Below are 17361 nucleotides of genomic sequence, written 5' to 3' on the forward strand. Positions count from 1 at the left end.
CCTGAATGGAAAGCCTGCCCTTAGTCCACTGAACAATCCCTCAGACCCTGTTATACTCACATTGTTGGGACAGTGATCCTGTCACATGCATGTTACTTGTTTTTGATAAAATTGGGGGGTGGGGAATCTCTTGGCTGGTCTAGCATGGCCCTGGTCTTAAAATCCACATTCAGTTTATCCCCCACCTCTCTTCCCATTGAGACAGCCACCATCTTATGGGCTAATTCATGTTTTTTCAAAAACACCTTTTTAATAAGGAAACAACAGAAATAGAAGATTGTTCTCTGGTTGGAGTCCACATCCCGTATAATACATTACAGGTTCTATGGGGCCTGTAGCTAGTTCCTGGACTGCTTTGGAGTACTTTCTGATTCCCTCCAGTGCCAAATTCCTTGGACCTCTGCTCCTTTCTAAACTGTGCCTGCTCACATCCCTTATTCCAAAACACATTGGCCAGGAGTAGAACCTGGCAAGTAGCTGGGGTGGGTGGAGAACCTCGTGGGAAAGAGAATGTAACAGCCCCTCTGATATCAAAGAAAATGGCTCATGCCCAGGAGGCAGGTGGCAGCCAGCAGAGAAGGGAGCAACCTGCCTAAGAATGGCATATACGTGCCTAGGGAAGCCCAACCTGAGCTTCATATAGGGGCCCTAAACCTCTGAGAGTCCATTAAAATAATTGACTCTACTTAAAGGAGCAGGAGGCAGAACTGTCTGTTCCCAGGTCCTTAAAATGAGGAGCAAGGAGCAGAGATCTTTGCGGGAAGGACTGGGGGTGTCAAGCTCCTAGATCACTGTTGAGAGCAGTAGTGGCCACTGGCAATGGTGCCATGGGGTGCACCATGGTGTGGTCCCCATTACTGTCAATCCTGCTGCAGAATGTCATCAGCCAGGAGAGGATTCCATGAAGAGGTACTCCCCACACCATGAATTTCAGGTTGGAGGTTGGGGTGTGATGGAGAGGCAGGAGGATGCTGGTTGTGAATGTGCACAATCTGGCTGTGTTCTATCTTGGGCCCTGGTATCCAAGAGCACAGGCCTTAGAGGGCACTGCAGGTGTGGACGGGCACGGCTCCATGGGGGTTGGTGGCATCTCTTCCCCAGTGGTATGTACAGGAGGCAGCGGAAGAGCAGGAGGCTGGGAACTCTGGCCATTCTGGCCACCCCAGCTAGATGGAGACTTCATATTCTCTCGTCTCCTGCAAAGGAAAGAGACTGCTGGGAGTTGGAAACTTGTAGAAAGTCTGTCAGCCTGTCATCCACCTACCCAAGAAGGGACAGTGAGTGGGCTGGGATGAACCCACAGGGTTCCTGCCCAGAGAACCACAGAACTGTTCCCAGAGAGGGTGTCTGAGTTGGCCTAGGGACTTACTCCAGACTCATAAGTTGGATTGTCAAATGCCGACTCCACGGTGATGCGGTCATAGGGACGTGGGTGTGCATGGGGCAGCTGCAGGGGGCTTTTCCCTTGGAGCCTATGGAGCAGAGAAATTAGGGGTGCAGGGCTGGAGTGAGGCAGGTCAACTAGATAGGAAGGTGTGTGTGAGAACCAGACTCACCTGGAGAAGTAAAGGTACAAACCTCCCACCAAGAGTGTCATTGCCACCAGTGGCAGGAAGATGGCAGCAGCAATGTGAGCAGCATCCAGAGTGCTAGAGGCAGCAGGTGCCTTGGCAACTGAAAACAGAAGGGGGCACTGGGGTAGAGGTCCCTGTCACCAGGAGCCCACGTCTTTCCCACTTTCTGCAAGGAGTCTGGGTACAGAGAAAAAACCCTCTTTCCCTGTGTGTCCTGGGCCACCCCTTCCCTTTGTGCTCTCTCTGTCCTCCCTCCTTTGGGAGCCCAGGGCCTGTGAGCTAGAAGAACCAGGGACCGGGAGATTACGTCCCTGGCCCTAGGCATGGGGGCTCACCATCCAGGCTGCGGCCATTGTAGAACCCATCCAGAGAGGCTGGAACAAGAGGAGGGGCCAAGGGCAGTGGGTAAGCCCAAAAGGCTGAAGGGCAAGGTATGTCCCAGTTAAGCCCACCCCAGCCTTTGTCTTGCTGCCACCAGGTCAGAAAGACCTGAGCAGACCCAGAGAAGCATGAAGGAGGTATAGATAGGGGCTCTTATTTTCAACATGGGGCATCTTTGCTATAGAACTCCTCAGGCTGGGCAGGAGTAGTTGTGGGGGGAGGTAGGGCACTCACCAGCCCTGCAGATGGGTGGGGGGTCACTCCAGTGTGAGGGGTGCCCAGGTACACACTTGAGGTTGGCCTGCCCCTTTAGCACATAGCCCGGGGCACATGAGAAGTGGACAGTTGTCCCCGCAAGGTGTAACCGCTTCTCAGGGCTACGGGCACCGTTCTCAGGGGCACTGAGGCCATGGCATGGCTTGAACTGCTCCACTGCAAAACAAGAGTCCCAGGAGTGTGATAGGCTCTTAGCCTAGAGACAACCTTTGATCTCCCAGAAGCCTTCTTTGTTATCCAGTAGACACTTACAGAGACATTTGGGGGCCCGGTCACTCCACTTGGGGCTGCTGGCATGGCGGTCATGACAGGTGAGGGTGGCACTTCCTGTCAGCACGAACCCCTGGTCACAGATATACTTCACAGTGGTCCCCACAGGAAATTTGGGGCTGGATATGAGGCGGCGGCTATGTTCCACGTCCCCAGGGTCATGGCAGGAAGTCACTAGGGCAAAAGGTGATAGGGGAAGTAATTTGGGGGGTAAAACCACCAAGGCCTGTCCCTCTTGGCTTTGTTCCCCATCAACCAGTATCTTTGTGCCATTCTACCCCTTTCCCATTGGATTGGTAATCCTTGGTTCCATCCTTAGTGTCAGCACTAACTGGCCATTTACCAGGACCAAAATTCATTTTGAGTACTCAGTGGATGACCACATAACAAGGTCTTGTCCCATTTCACAGATAAGGAAATCGAGGCTCTGAAAGGGGAAGCTTTGTCAAAGATGCCCTCCAGTAACAGTCAGAATCTGGTTTGGAATCTGAGAGGCTTGTAGGTTATGTTGGGAGGAACTCATGGGGAACTGGCACACTTACCTCTTTGGCAGGAGGGCAGGTCCTCACTCCAAGTTAGGTCCCATTGACACATGAGGACACTGGATCCCACCACCTGGTAGCCTGGGTAGCACTGATAAGTGACCACAGTGCCGTGCACCAGCTCAGGTTGCGACGGGTTCTTCCAGCCATTGGGGATCTCAGGCAGGTCTGGACATGTGTCATTGCGGGGCACCTCTGGAGGCACAGAGCAGCAAGACATACATGACACAGCTCTGAGCTAGCACCTAAGTGCCTATGCTCACCTCCCACACTTGGGGAGCACTCTAGCTCCTGACATTTTCAGGGCTACCTACCATCTAGGCTTTTGGCCTTACATTCAAAAGCATAATGGGGCCAGTGAGATGACTTAAAGGACTAGAATATGCTTTACATACATGGATTTAATCCCCAGCACTGTATTGCTTCAAGTATTGCCTGATGTGACCCCAAACAGACAGACAAAACACCCACCCACCCCAAAGCATGCTGGTTGTTTGCCTAGTCCTGAGAGAGGGTCTATGGACAATTATCAGATTAAAGAAAGAAAGGTAGAGGGGCCAGGAGAGATAGCATGGAGGTAAGGCATTTGCCTTGCATGCAGACGGATGGTGGTTCAAATCCCAGCATCCCATATGGTCCCCCATGCCTGCTGGGGCAATTTCTGAGCATAGAGCCAGGAGTGACCCCTTAGCGCTGCCAGGTGTGACCCAAAATGGGAAAAAAAAAAGAGAGAGAGAAAGGTAGAGGGGTCGGAGAGATAGCATGGAGGTAAGGCATCTGTCTTGCATGCAGAAGGAGGTGGTTCGAATCCTGGCATCCCATATTATCCCCTGAGCCTGCCAGGAGTGATTTCTGAGTGTAGAGCCAGGAGCAACCTCTGAGCACTGCTGAGTGTGACCCCTCCAACTCCCCCCCCCAAACAAAAGAGAAAGGTAGAAATGAAGACTTTTTTTTTTTTGGAGGATTATAGGTAAGTGGGGGAGCTGAACTATGCCTGTCAGTGCTCAGGGTGTAGTACTGGCTCTGTGCTAAGGGATAACTCTTAGTGGTCCAGGGATCAAATCAAGTTCAGCTGTATACAAAGCAGGCATCTTATCCTCAGCACTATCTCTCCAGCTGCATTTTTTTATTTTAAGTGCAATGTTCTTTCTGTTGTTGACCCAAGCCCTTACTTTATAGAAGGCTCTGTTATGTCTCAAGGAAGGAGAACTAAATCAACTGCCTTCCTTCAGTTGAGACCTCCACTCCTTGGCTTTCCTTCTAGTAGGAACATTCGGGCTCCTTCCCAAAACCAGGCCACTCTGACTTGCTCTGGTTTGGAATCTGTACTGGGCAGCCTTAATGCTCTCCCTATCCTCCCCACTCCCACAGCAATCAGATGGGCAGAAGTGAGCTTACCAAAGAAGTGGATGACAAAGCCTTGCTGGTAACCCATCATGGAGGCCCCAGGGTCTGACTGAAACTGGATGGTGACATCCGCCATAGAAGTAAAGAGCTTGAAGTGGCCCCGGGGCCCTGAGTACTGGCCAAGAACCCTGGCTGTGAGGTCGTCCCCGTCATAGAAGGTGAGAACGTCACCAAGGCCTATGCGCAGCCTGTGGAATAAGACTGTCAGGGAGGGCAGGCCTGGCCACCCATGGCAGGTTGGGCAAGAAACAACCCCAGAGCCCTAGAGCTGACTGGGTTAAATTAGGTGAACACTCACACTCGGACATCTAGCATGATGCGCTTGTCCTCTTCCACGTGCACACCCCAGATGCAATCCTGCCCACGGCCATAGGGCTCCGGCCAGTTGGGGGAGAGTACGACCCCTGCTGAGTCGGTGATCTCCCCGCTGCACACGGCTGGAAGGCAGGGGAGGCCCGGGAGGCGCGTCCCCTCCGCGTTCCCCCCAGTGCCATGTCCTTGGGGCTGTCACCTGCCCACAGAGTGCCTATCCATCGCTGGGGGGGGGGGGTCCCCACCTTCTCTGAGGGCTTCTTGGATCATACAAGTCAGTGGGCCCCTACGGCCTCTGGCTCTATGGTTAGTTTTTTGGTGCCCACCCTGCTCCCTGCTCCTGGCAGGCCCATCCACAGGGATGTACTGACCTCGGCAGGCTGGCTCCGTCTCATTCCACTGTGGGTCATGGGGGTCAACACACTCAATGATGATAGAGCCCTGCTCCAAGGTGTAGCCCGGATCACAGCTGAACTCCACGGTGGTACCCACAGGGTAGGAGGGTGCGCTACTGCTGAAGTTGCCGTATTTGACAAAGGGCTCATAGCAGTGGCCTTGCTGGAAGGCTGCAAACCACAGGGCCCAGCCCAACTCAGCCCTAACTAGGGCAAACACAGAGGCAGAGGCTTCCTCTCTGCCTCCTGGGGCCTTGCTCTTCCTGACTATAGAGGTGTGTTCAGTCTTAGAGTTAACCTCAAAGACAGCCCTGGATCCATTCCTACTGTGCTTGCTCTTTACCACCTTGTTCCTAGTGCCTAGTTTTGTGCTCAGTACATAGAAGATGCTCAACCAATGCCTTTTAGAATGAGGAAATACATGCATGCATGGAGGAATGTTTTAGAACAGGGGTCTCAAACTCGCGGCCCACGGGCCGTTTGCGGCCCTCCGTACAACATTTTGTGGCCCTGCCCTAGAGGAATCTTTTTTTGTTTTGTTTTGTTTTAGTTGTTTGGGTCACATCCCCCAGTGTTCAAGGCTTACTACTGACTTTGCACTCAAGGATCACCCCGACCTTGCCTCCTGCGGCCCGCAGGTAAATTGAGTTTGAGACCCCTGTTTTAGAATATCACTCAGTCATTTGTCCTTAAGGTCCTTTATATTTCTCTCTGAGTGCTAGAGAAGTCATTCTTTTGGGCCAGAGAACATAGGACTTAAGGGGTCCTGCAAATTTAGGATTGGAATCTTGGACTTCAGGGGACAGGGCAAGGCAAGGGGCCCCAATAATCAGACAAGGAAGCACTAAATTGGAAGGAGTAAAGTGGGTGCAGAAGGATGGAGGGTGTGAAGAGAGCCTCTAGGCCCAGGACTGCCCCCCCACCCCCGCCAGAGCCCCAGTTCCTGGACAGGTCCTACAGGCTCACCCTCATAGCGCAGGGCCATGCCTGCAGCTGCCCCACTGCTGTCAGTAGTGAGCTCCACAAAGAAGTGTCTAGCGGAGCTGATCAGGCCTTCAATGGGCAGGTACTCCACCTCATACGAATCATACACGGGCGGGGCCTCCACGTTGTCCCCATTGCGAATGATGAGCCTGGTCCAGGAGACAGAGCTATATGACAGGCCACTGACCTGGGTGGGGTGTGGCCTCCTAATAGGGTTCCCATCCCTCCCATGTCATGTCTCCTCTCACCTGTCATCATCCTCAGCCAGGGAGACCTTCTCAAAGTGTAGGTGCAACCGCTGGCCCTGAGGAGCCTCAAGCAGCCAGTGGCAGGTGAGGTTGTTGCTGTAGTTGCCGGGGAAGCCAGGAGAGACAATGCGCCCCGTGGTGGCATTACGGATCACTCCTCCACAGGCAGCTGTGGGACAGGAGGAGCAAGACTACAGGCTGGCCCCTGATTCCATTCCAGAGAGCCCAGTAGCACCCCATGAAGCACCAAGGACCTTTGCCTTCATGATATAAAGGACACCCTTGTGCCCCCACAGCTCTTGGTAGCCTGGACTGCAGAATTGCTTCCTCCTCTTTCCCACCTTGGGGCCTATTCATAGCCTCTCCCACAACTGCCAGCAGATCTGCTTGTTTCTATTGCCCTAGCCACTAGCCACTGCCCTCTCTATGGGCTCCTTTGAGGGACTTTTTGACTTTCTTGGGGGACTTTATTAAATCCTCTCTTACTCTGGCTCCAACCTTTTGTTTTATTCTTTTTGGTTTTTGCCAGCAATATGTAGGTATGACTTCTGACTCTGTATTTGGTGGGACTCAGGACCATATGTGCTGCTGGAGATGGAATCCAGGTTGATCACATGCAAGGAAAGTGACCCTACTCACTGAACTATCTCTTTGTCCCTCCAACTTTCTTTCTTTTTTTTTGGGGGGGGGCCACACCCGGCGCTGCTCAGGGGTTATTCCTGGCTGTCTGCTCAGAAATAGCTCCTGGCAGGCATGGGGGACCATATGGGACACCGGGATTCGAACCAACCACCTTAGGTCCTGGATCGGCTGCTTGCAAGGCAAACACCGCTGTGCTATTTCTCCGGCCCCCCCCTCCAACCTTCTTGAATACATCTGTTATCTTTACTAAAGACACTTCTTTTTTTTGTTTTGTTTTGTTTTTGGGTCACACCCGGCATCGCTCAGGGGTTACTCCTGGCTCTACGCTCAGAAATCGCTCCTGACGGGCTCAGGGGACCATATGGGATGCCAGGATTCGAATCACCATCCTTCTGCATGCAAGACAAATGCCCCACCTCCATGCTATCTCTCCGGCCCAGAAAGACACTTACTTTTTTTTTTTTTGGTTTTTGGGCTTCACCCACGTGCTCCAGGGTTACTCCTGGCTAACTGCTCAGAAATAGCTCCTGGCAGGCACGGGGGACCATATGGGATACCAGAATTCGAACCAATCACCTTAGGTCCTGGGTCGGCTGCTTGCAAGGCAAACGGTGCTGTGCTATCTCTCTGGCCCCCAGAAAGACACTTTCTTAAAACCAGCTGTTTGTGGCTAGGTCCCTAACAATATGCCCTGAGGCAGGGTCTTTGCTGAGCAGGCACAAAGTTGTTATCCAATGTTTTCTGAATAAAATGAATGAATAAATGTCAGAATTGGTAAGGTGGATAGGGATGGAAAATAGAAGATGTGTGTCTCTTCCATTCCCACAGATGGGATATATTCTAGAATTATCAAAGATAATTCAAAGGTCTTGAACCTTTCCTGTAATAGTGTTTCTGCTAATTTCACCCCCATCTGGCCTAGTCCTGACTCCTGTGATCTAGATCTGTTTCTTCTCTCCAGGGAGACACTGACACAGGGACAGTTGGCCAAAAGCTCTTGGCAGGCAGGTGGGACAGAGAAGAGATCTCAGGCAGGGGAGTGGCTGCTTTCTGGCAGTACTGTTCTCTCCTGGACGCTCAGTTCTGAGCTCTGGCAGTTTGCAAGACCAGCCTGCTCTGGCCAGTGTACACCTGTCTGTACATTTTCTAGTAGACTGAACTTAATATAGGTCCTGGAGGGGAGTTCTTTCTCTGCGGAAAATCAGTCCCAGTTTTCTGCTGGGTCTCAGATTGGAGCAGCCCTTTAGATCTGATGATCCCCACCTTTTGCTTGGATAGCTCAGCATCTACCAAGATAATGTCCAACCGCACAATGGCAGCCTGTCATTTTGTGACCCTGACTTGCCTCACTTGGCCCTGCTTACCCAAAGCCCCCTCTTTTTGAGGCACCCTCACCCTGTGCTCACTCTTCCATGTGCCTTCCAGCCTCCACACATCTCCACAGTGGTTACAGGAGACCTCTCCACTTTATTGAGTCAACAACCTCATTCCCTCCTGCTGGAGTAGTTCCCCCAATCCCCACTGTGCCCCAAGTCCATCCCATCATATGGCTGTCTGCACTGAACTAGCTTGTGATTTTAGGGGGATTTTTTTTGCTTTGTTTTTGGGTCACAACTGGCGTCACTCAGGTTACTTCTGGCTGTAGGCTCAGAAATCACTCTTTGAGGCCAGTATGGTGGTGCAAGTGGAAGGGCATTTGCCTTGCAAAGGCTAACCTAGGACGGACCACAGTTCAATTTCTTGGCGTCCCATATGCCCCCCTCCCCCCAAGCCAGGAAGGATTTCTGAGCGCATACCCAGGAGTAACCCCTGAGCATCACTGAGTGTGGTCCCAAAAACAAAACAAGAGATTGCTTCTGGCAGACTCGGGGGACCATATAGTATGCTGAGAATCAAACCAGGGTCTGTCTGCTGTTAGCTGCGTGCAAGGCAAATGCCCTACAGCTGTGCTATCTCTCCGGCTATTTAGCTTGTGATTTCTTGAACTCAGAGCTCACATCTGACTCAATTCGCTGTGTGCTTGCTACCAGGAGGGTTATAGAATGAAGTAAGATGCAATAGTTCAGCTTGTTTCTACACTGCAAACTCAGCCCTGCATCTTATTTTTAGCGTCAGGACCCTCTCCTTGGGCAGGAGCTGGACTGATACTTTGTTTTGTTTTGTTTTTGGGTCACACCCAGCAGTGCTCAGGGGTTACTCCTGGCTTTACACTCAGAAATCGCTCTTGACAGGCTCGGGGGACCATATGGGATGCCGGGATTCGAACCACCATCCTCCTGCATGCAAGACAAACGCCTTACCTCCATGCTATCTCTCCAGCCCTTAGACTGATACTTTGGATTAGAAACTTGGAGTTTGGGGGCCGGGAAGGTGGCGCTAGAGGTAAGGTGTCTGCCTTGCAAGCGCTAGCCAAGGAACGGACCACGGTTCAATCCCCCGGCGTCCCATATGGTCCCCCCAAGCCAGGGGCAATTTCTGAGCACATAGCCAGGAGTAACCCCTGAGCGTCAAACGGGTGTGGCCCAAAAACCAAAAAAAAAAAAAAAAAAAAGAAACTTGGAGTTTCTTTTTCCTTTCTTCTTTGCCTCTGGAACCTCTTTCTTCTCTTCATTCCCTACTTCAAACCCTTTTCATTGGTTGACTCCCCAACCCAGACAACTGCCTAGTTGGTTTCTTTAAGCAAGAATTCTGAGCTCCAGGGCCAGAGTGATACAGGGGGAGGTCACCTGCCTTGCACATGGCCCACCCAGGTTCAATCACCAGCACTCCATATAGTTCCCCAAGTCCCTCCAGGAGGGATTCCTGAGTGCTGAGCCAAGAGTAAGCTCTAAGCACCACAAAGTATGATCCCTCCTCCAAGTAAAATGTCTGAACTTCTCTTTCTCTCCCCTCTTCTCCCTCACCCTCTCCCTGACATCTCTCTCCAAAGCTTCAAGGGCTTCCCATCCTGTAGCTTACCCTTCAAGGCCCCCTTGCTTAACCCAAATCACTCAGGTTGCATCGAACTTAGTTGTCTTCTGGGTGCCAGCACATTTCCTCTTCTTGCCTCTATGTCACCGTCCAGGCTGGATCCCCTCATTGAAATGTGTTAGAGCCATTTCCCCAGGAAACCCTATCAATGCCTCATGAATCTCATAGGTTTCTTCACTAGTTCTTTATACTTCTTGTTCTAAATGCTTGTAACTCCTGTGCTCCCCCTTTACTTCCCACTGTTTCCTGGAGCTGCAGGTTCATTGAGAACACAGTCCCCACTTAATGCAGCTCTGTATACCCAAGGTGCCTCCAGAGTATAGGTGCTCAGGAAGTGTGGCAGACTGGGGGCCAGCAAAGCCCAGGGCCCATTTCCTGGCTTCCTTATAGAGAACAAACGATGGTGTCCACCAGCAAAACATAGAGCTGGGATGAGCCCCATATCACCACCTCAGTTTTCTGGGCTACTCACCAATGCAGACAGGCTCCTGAGAATCCCAGAAGGGCTGGGTGGCATTCAGACAGGTAAGGAACCTGGCACCCTTCAGCTGGTAGCCAGTGATACAGCTGAAACGGGCACTGCCCCCTGGATGAAGGCTGGTGACAGTCACAATTCCATAAGCTGGACGTCGGGGAAAGCGACAGCTTAGGAGATAGGCTGTAGAGAGAGAAAGGGTGACTGTGTGTGTGTGTGTGTGTGTGTGTGTGTGTGTGTGTGTGTGTGTGAGCTGTAGAATGACTTCCAGTCTCCAGATGGTGCCCATGATACTTCAGCAACCTAATTAGGGCAGGCATAGAGCAGTAAGTCAGGAGGCTTGAGTTCTAGCCCATGATTTGGGACATGTCAGAAAATGGTTTCACCTCCCTGCATCTTAATTTCCACCTTTTTTGAATGAGGTGGAAATGGAAGCCTCTGAACCAGAACAGTAGTACAATAGGTAGGAAAGATGCTTGCACATGGTCAGCCTGGATTCAGTTCACAGCATCCCATATGGACCCATGAACAAAGTAATCCCTGAGCACTGAGCCAAGAGTATGCTCGGAGCACTGCCATGTGTTGCACTCTCCCAAAAAAACACAAGAAAATGCCAGTTCACCTATAAGAATGGATATAGGATGGAATGGGGAATATGACTCAATAGGCTATAACACTTGTATTGCATGTTGGTTGAAGACGTGGGTTCAATCCCCAGCACTACATGGTCCCCTTCAGCATCGCCAGGAGTGATTCAAGTATAGTGCCCCAAACACCACTGTGTATGGAAAAATAAAGAATAAACGAGGACTGTGAACTTGACTCACTTGTCTTGTATGAGGCTCTGGGTTTACTCCCTGGCATTAAAAATAAAAAAAGAAATGGGATAATATTTTGATTAAGTTATTTTTTTTTTTTTGGTTTTTGGGTCACACCCGGCATTGCTCAGGGGTTACTCCTGGCTGTCTGCTCAGAAATAGCTCCTGGCAGGCACGGGGGACCATATGGGACACCGGGATTCGAACCAACCACCTTTGGTCCTGGATCTGCCGTTTGCAAGGCAAACGCCGCTGTACTATCTCTCCGGGCCCGATTAAGTTATTTTTTGTGGGGATCACACCCAGCGGCACTCAGAGGTTACTCCTGGTTCTGTGCTCAGAAATTGCTCCTGGCAGGCTCAGGGGACCATATGGGATGCCAGGAATCAAATCAGTGTCTGTCCGGTGTTGACTGCATGCAAGGCAAATGCCCTGTCGCTGTGCTATCGCTCTGGCCTGTTTTGGTAACAGCTGCTGGATCTCAGAGTTTACTCCTAGCTTTGTGCTCAGACACATAAAAGCTTACCAGGCTTGATTCCCGGCATCCCATATGGTCCCCCAAGCCTTGAATATAGCCAACCTGGGTTCAGTCCTCTGTAACACATATTTAAGGCAAGGGTTCTACCCACTGTACTATTTCTCTGGGCCCAATTAAGTTCTTGGGAGCTTTGAGATCACACTTGGTGGTTCTTAGGGGCTACTCATGCCTTGAAAAAATGGGTTCACTCTTGTTGGTATGACTGTGATGTTGAGAGATTGACCCCAGGCTTTCTGCGTGAATATTTCATTTGAACCATCTCTCTAGCCCTTCTTAATAATGTGATAATTTATTTTGTTGTGGTTTGGTTTGGTTTGGTTTTGGTGCTGCTCTTAATGGTCTTACAAATTGAAAATAAGTGCTCTACCAATGTGCTGTTATTTCCTGCTGGAAAAGTGTTTTATTCAGCTTAGTACCCTGGAACCCAACTGATAGTTCAGCTTCAAGAAATGATTTACTGGGGCCGGAGAGATAGCATGGAGGTAAGGCATTTGCCTTTCATGCAGGAGGTCATCCGTTCGAATCCTGGTGTCCCATTTGGTCCCCGGTGCCTGCCAGGAGTAATTTCTGAGCCTGGAGCCAGAAATGACCCTTGAGCACTGCCAGGTGTGACACAAAAAAACAAAAACAAAACAAAACAAAAAAAAAGAAATGATTTACTGGGGCTGGAGTGGTGGCGCTAGAGGTAAGGCATCTGCCTTGCAAGCGCTAGCCTAAGATGGACCTGGGTTCGATCCCTGGTGTCCTATATGGTCCCTGGAGCCAGGAGTGATTTCTGAGTGCATAGTCAGGAGTAACCCCTGAGCATCATTGGGTGTGGCCCAAAAATGAGAGAGAGAGAGAATGAGAGGAGAGAGAGAGAGAGAGAGAGAGAGAGAGAGAGAGAGAGAGAGAGAGAGAGAGAGAGAGAATGAGAGGTTTACTGAAAGCCCCGGATGTGGTAGAGCACCTGTCTTTAGGCATAAGAGTTTCCTCCCCAGCACTGCCCCTCCTCATTGAGTGCTATTCCAGTGGTATTATAATTATGTGGTCGTGGTTTTATGTCATTGTGATTGCTAGCGTCACAAGTGAATGAACACTGAAGCAATAATATCAGAGTGGAAAAGGTGAAGGTGGGAAAGAAATCTTTTTATTTGTTTTTGGGTCATACCTGAGGTGTTCAGAATTTATTCCTGCTTCTTTACTCAGGGTCACTCTTGGCAGGGCTCAGAGGACCACGTGGACTTCTGGGAATCAAAACCCAGATCAGAAGCATGCTAAGTAGGCAACTTATCTGCTGTACTATCTCTCCAGCCCCCAGAAATCTTTAGTGAATAACTTGCATATTTGAAAACACTTGAAATGGAACGGTCTACTGGTGTGATAAATTACTGTTCCTCCAATAATTACAACTGGAAAGACTGAGCTCAGATAGTAAACGCCCAGCTGGGGTGGTAGAGCTCATGTCTTGTTTGTGAGGGCCCAAGTTTGACATTTGTCATCCCCCAAAAGTGCGAAGCAGTAAATGTTATGTTAAAAAGCATGATGTGGATCCAAGTAGATCGCTTGTCTTACACATGGCCAGTGGTTTAATTTCCAGCATCACCTATGGACCCCAAGGATCGCCAGAATTGGCTCAAGAATAACATAGAAAATAAAATTAAGAAAAGAGAGGGGTTCAGATAAGTCTTCATGGAAGTTGCTCTGGGAAACATGATAGCTTTTGAATTGTTATACCAAATACGGCCAAATGGTGGCAGCAAATCCTGATAAATCCCATCTATAGAAGAAGGAGGTGGCTAAATATGGGGGTCAAAGCTTACTTATTTGGTCTGACAGGGAGGGAGGACTGTAATTTAAAGAGCAGGGAGAAAAGTTACGAAAAGTTTTTGTTTTTGATTGAGGGACCATACCTACTGTTGCTTAGGCTCTGCACTCAGGAATCACTCCTAGTGGGCTCTGGCGACCATAAGGGATGCCAGGAATCAAACCTGGGTCGTCCAGATGCAAGATAAGTGCCCTACCTGCTGTACTATTACTCCAGCCTGGCTAAAGGAAGGTTTAAGCTACAGCATCTGAAAAACTCTGGAGTTGATGGGAAAACTAGATCTATGGATTGAAGAATCAGTTCTTTTTTTAGGAGAGGGGTTGGATCAAGGGTTATTCCTGGTTCTATGCTCAGAAATTACTCCTGGAGGGGCTGGAGAGATAGCATGGAGGTAAGGCATTTGCCTTGCATGCAGAAGGTCAGTGATTTGAATTCCAGTATCCCATATGGTCCCCCAAGCCTGCCAGGAGCGATTTCTGAGCATAGAGCCAGGAGTAACCCCTGAGCGCTGCTGGGTATGACCCCCCCAAAAAATACAAAAAAAAGAAATTATTCCTCCTGAGGGGGCTATAGAGATGGCACAGTGGTAGGGCATTTGCCTTGTATGCAGCCAATCCAGGATGGACAGTAGTTCGAATCCCAGCATCCCATATGGTCCCCTTTGCCTGCCAGGAGCAATTTTTGAGTACAGAGCCAGGAGTAACCCCTGAGCACTGCCAGATGTGACCCAAAAAAAAAAAAAAAATTACTCCTGGGGCCAGAGAGAAAGCATATTGGTAAGACGTTTGCCTTGCACGTGGTCAACCCAGAGCAGAACAGAGACCCAGGTTTAATTCCTGGCATCCCATATGGTCCCCTGAGCCTGCTGGGGGAGATTTCTGAGCTAGGAGTAAAACCTGAGCGCTGCTGGGTGTGACACAAAAACAAAAACAAAAACAAAAAAGGAAAAAAGGAAAAAGAAAAGCAAATGCCTTACCCACTGTGCTATTGCTCCAGTCCCTGAGGAACCAGTTTTTGATTTTAGGATGTGGGGGCAGGAAGCTACTAAGTAGCTTTGTATTCTACTAAGTAGGATACAAAGAAGGGAAGAACTCAGGCCAGAGAGATAGCATGGAGGTAAGGCGTTTGCCTTTCATGCAGGAGGTCATCGGTTTGAATCCTGGTGTCCCATATGGTCCCCCGTGCCTGCCAGGAGCAATTTCTGAGTCTGGAGCCAGGAATAACCCCTGAGCACTGCTGGGTGTGACCCAAAAACCACAAAAAAAAAAAAAAAAAAAAAAAAAGGGAAGAACTCTGCTGGACTCAGCATCAGTTTCTACCTACTGCCAGTAGACGAGGAAGATGACCTGGAAATAAATTTTGTGATTTTTACCCATTCCTAGGTCTGTGAAAGAAGAGATGAACCCTGTTTTTCACTCTCTCAGGGATACTAAGGGAATGAGAAATGCAGAAGTCACTGTGGTTGGCAGACAGTACCGGCAGGATCTAGGCTAGGGGGTGACTTCTGGGCTCATACTGCCTGGATTTGAACATAGGCTCCCTTACTTCTTGTGCTTTCCTGGGCAAATCACCTAACTTCTCTGGGTCTCCGTTTCCTCCTTGGTGCACTTATTTAATGTATTGCAGGGAATGTTGTGATATGCAAAGTCATGTGTGTATCTGACACAGAACAGACAGGAAACATCTCAGTCCGTGATTATTTGCTATCTCAGGGGATAAAAGCCACTCACAGCACATGAGGCCTAGCACCTTTGGGGCTACTGCCCACTTCCTACCTGATGTCCCACAGGTGAATGGGGAATGAAGGTCATGAATCATTTTCTGTGTTTTCTTTTTGTTCTTGAGCCACACCCTCCAATGCTAGGGATTACTCCTGTCTCTGCACCCAGGAATCGTTCCTGGCAGTGCTCGGGGACCATATGGAATACCAGGGATCAAACCTGGTCAGCCTCATGCAAGGTAAGTGCCCTACCCATTGTACTATTGCTCCCATCCAGGAATCATTTTCGGATGAGGAATACTAAGGTTTCGAGAGGTAGCGGGGGCCATCCTGACATAGCAGCCAGTGATTGGTTAAAGCTCCTGGCTCCAACCACTTGCTGACCATGGCCGCTTTCCCACCTGTTGCCCATGGAAGGTATAAAGTGGGGTCAAGAACCAAGGGAGCTGGAGAGTAATGGACAGTGCTGCTGCCCAGATTGGCTACTCCAAATGACCTGGGAAAGATTCCAGGACAGGAGTGGGTGCAGAGAAGGGTAGGGGCAATCTCCACAGAATGGAGGGGTATTAACACCAGGGAAGGGGTAGGCCAGGAGCTAGGCAGATGCCGTGGCACGCACACATCATCCCCCAGAGTTCTCTGTGGAACCGGGGAGGGAGCCCCCCAATTTATGGAATCTGAAATTAGGCTGGGGTGTGGGGAAAGCAGGCGGCTGGGGCAGATGCTAAAACCCCCAGAATCCATAGTGGGTAAAGTGCCACTTCCTAGGACGCGCTTCCTCCTGTTGCCATGACAACCGTTCTGGGGAGCCTGCAACACTGCAATCTGTCAAGCTATTTTCTCACTATTTTCTCACTGGCGTCTGTTTCCTGGGCCAAGTCCAGTGCCAGGAATATTCACGAGGGAGGAGGGCGATGCCTGGCAGGGTCCTGGGCTCCTTCTCCATGTCTGAGGTCACCTGTGTTGGGGGATTTGGACCCTCTCATGTTTAAGGAGCCAATTTTGGGAGGGTTCGTTCCTGTGACCTCCCACTGCAAACTGGGAGGCTCTGGCAGGATGAAGGGTTTAGGCCCTTCCCCTCCTCTTCTGGCACCCTCTTTCTACAGCACACAGCACGGGGAGACGAGCATGTGAGCACACGCTCCTCTGTTCCCATCTCTGGGATCAGGACTAATTACAGTCTATAATTAGGGGAATTACACTCATTAAGGAAAGAGCTGATCATTGACAAAAACTGGGCCGAGGAAGGATGGCTTCTGGAGATGAGAAGGAGGCAAGATGGGAGAGTTCCCTAGCCCCTCCTTGGGCGGGTCTACACCCCTTATCCAGCCTCCAACTTGCTGCCTTTCAACCACTTTTGTCTGGCCAAGAGAAAGGAGGTCCAGGAATTTTGTGTAAAGGAATTTGCCAAAGGGAGGAGGTTACCATGGCGTGAAATTATGCTGCTGTTAGGGAGGATTGACGAGCCATTAGGGAGGCCAGTCAGGCCACCTAAACACTCACCCTTGTCTCTGCTGGCCCCTGTCCCTGCTGAGCTTCTGTCCCCCACCAGGTTCCCTGCAGAGACATGCCATATCTCTTCTCCTGAGCTCTGGGTGAAGAGGCCAAAAGGAAGCAAGCGTTCCCATTGGGGAATTCCAAGCAGCCCCATCTCCAGAGTGGCCACCCTCCCTAAGCTGTGGCCACCACAGGGGCCAAGGAAGCAGTCCGTGACAATGCAAGGCAAAATGATCATTGTTCACACTAATTTCCCCATTAGCACTCCCCTCTGAACTGGTTACCCTGTTGCAGCAGCTCAAAGGATCAAGAAGACAAGAAGACTTATACATGGGTATAAGTACACTGTACCCCACCTGCCAGCACTTTGATTCTATCCTATTTCCTTATGGAAGTGTGTACTAAGCACTTGAGATATGGTCCTTTATTTACTCTTCAGCTTGACTTTGGGGAATAGGATTTTGGGTCTCATAATAGCAGATAGGGAAATTACAATAGTCAGATG

At 50.2% G+C, this 17361-nt stretch overlaps 1 protein-coding gene across 4 annotated transcripts in view; it reads right to left on the reverse strand.

Moving 5' to 3' along the window:
• Positions 1 to 224: 224 nt before the first annotated feature.
• SEZ6 (seizure related 6 homolog) overlaps positions 225 to 17361 on the reverse strand; it is a 56947-nt gene continuing 39810 nt past the window's right edge. Inside the window, exons 5-17 of one of the 4 annotated variants that reach the window (XM_049771433.1) lie at positions 10474 to 10659; positions 6390 to 6558; positions 6124 to 6290; positions 5134 to 5328; positions 4749 to 4887; positions 4442 to 4638; positions 3044 to 3238; positions 2484 to 2675; positions 2190 to 2387; positions 1910 to 1948; positions 1557 to 1674; positions 1370 to 1472; positions 225 to 1196 (exon numbers count right to left, since the gene is read on the reverse strand). In XM_049771433.1, coding sequence (XP_049627390.1) covers positions 1167 to 1196; positions 1370 to 1472; positions 1557 to 1674; positions 1910 to 1948; positions 2190 to 2387; positions 2484 to 2675; positions 3044 to 3238; positions 4442 to 4638; positions 4749 to 4887; positions 5134 to 5328; positions 6124 to 6290; positions 6390 to 6558; positions 10474 to 10659 — 1928 coding nt within the window. In that variant the 3' untranslated portion in view covers positions 225 to 1166. Of the gene's footprint in view, positions 1213 to 1369; positions 1473 to 1556; positions 1675 to 1909; positions 1949 to 2189; positions 2388 to 2483; positions 2676 to 3043; positions 3239 to 4441; positions 4639 to 4748; positions 4888 to 5133; positions 5329 to 6123; positions 6291 to 6389; positions 6559 to 10473; positions 10660 to 17361 lie in introns of all 4 variants that reach the window. The other 3 variants (XM_049771425.1, XM_049771450.1, XM_049771440.1) reach the window with 3 other exon arrangements.

Source organism: Suncus etruscus, chromosome 1 (genome assembly GCF_024139225.1).
Source record: "Suncus etruscus isolate mSunEtr1 chromosome 1, mSunEtr1.pri.cur, whole genome shotgun sequence".
NCBI lineage: Eukaryota > Metazoa > Chordata > Mammalia > Eulipotyphla > Soricidae > Suncus > Suncus etruscus.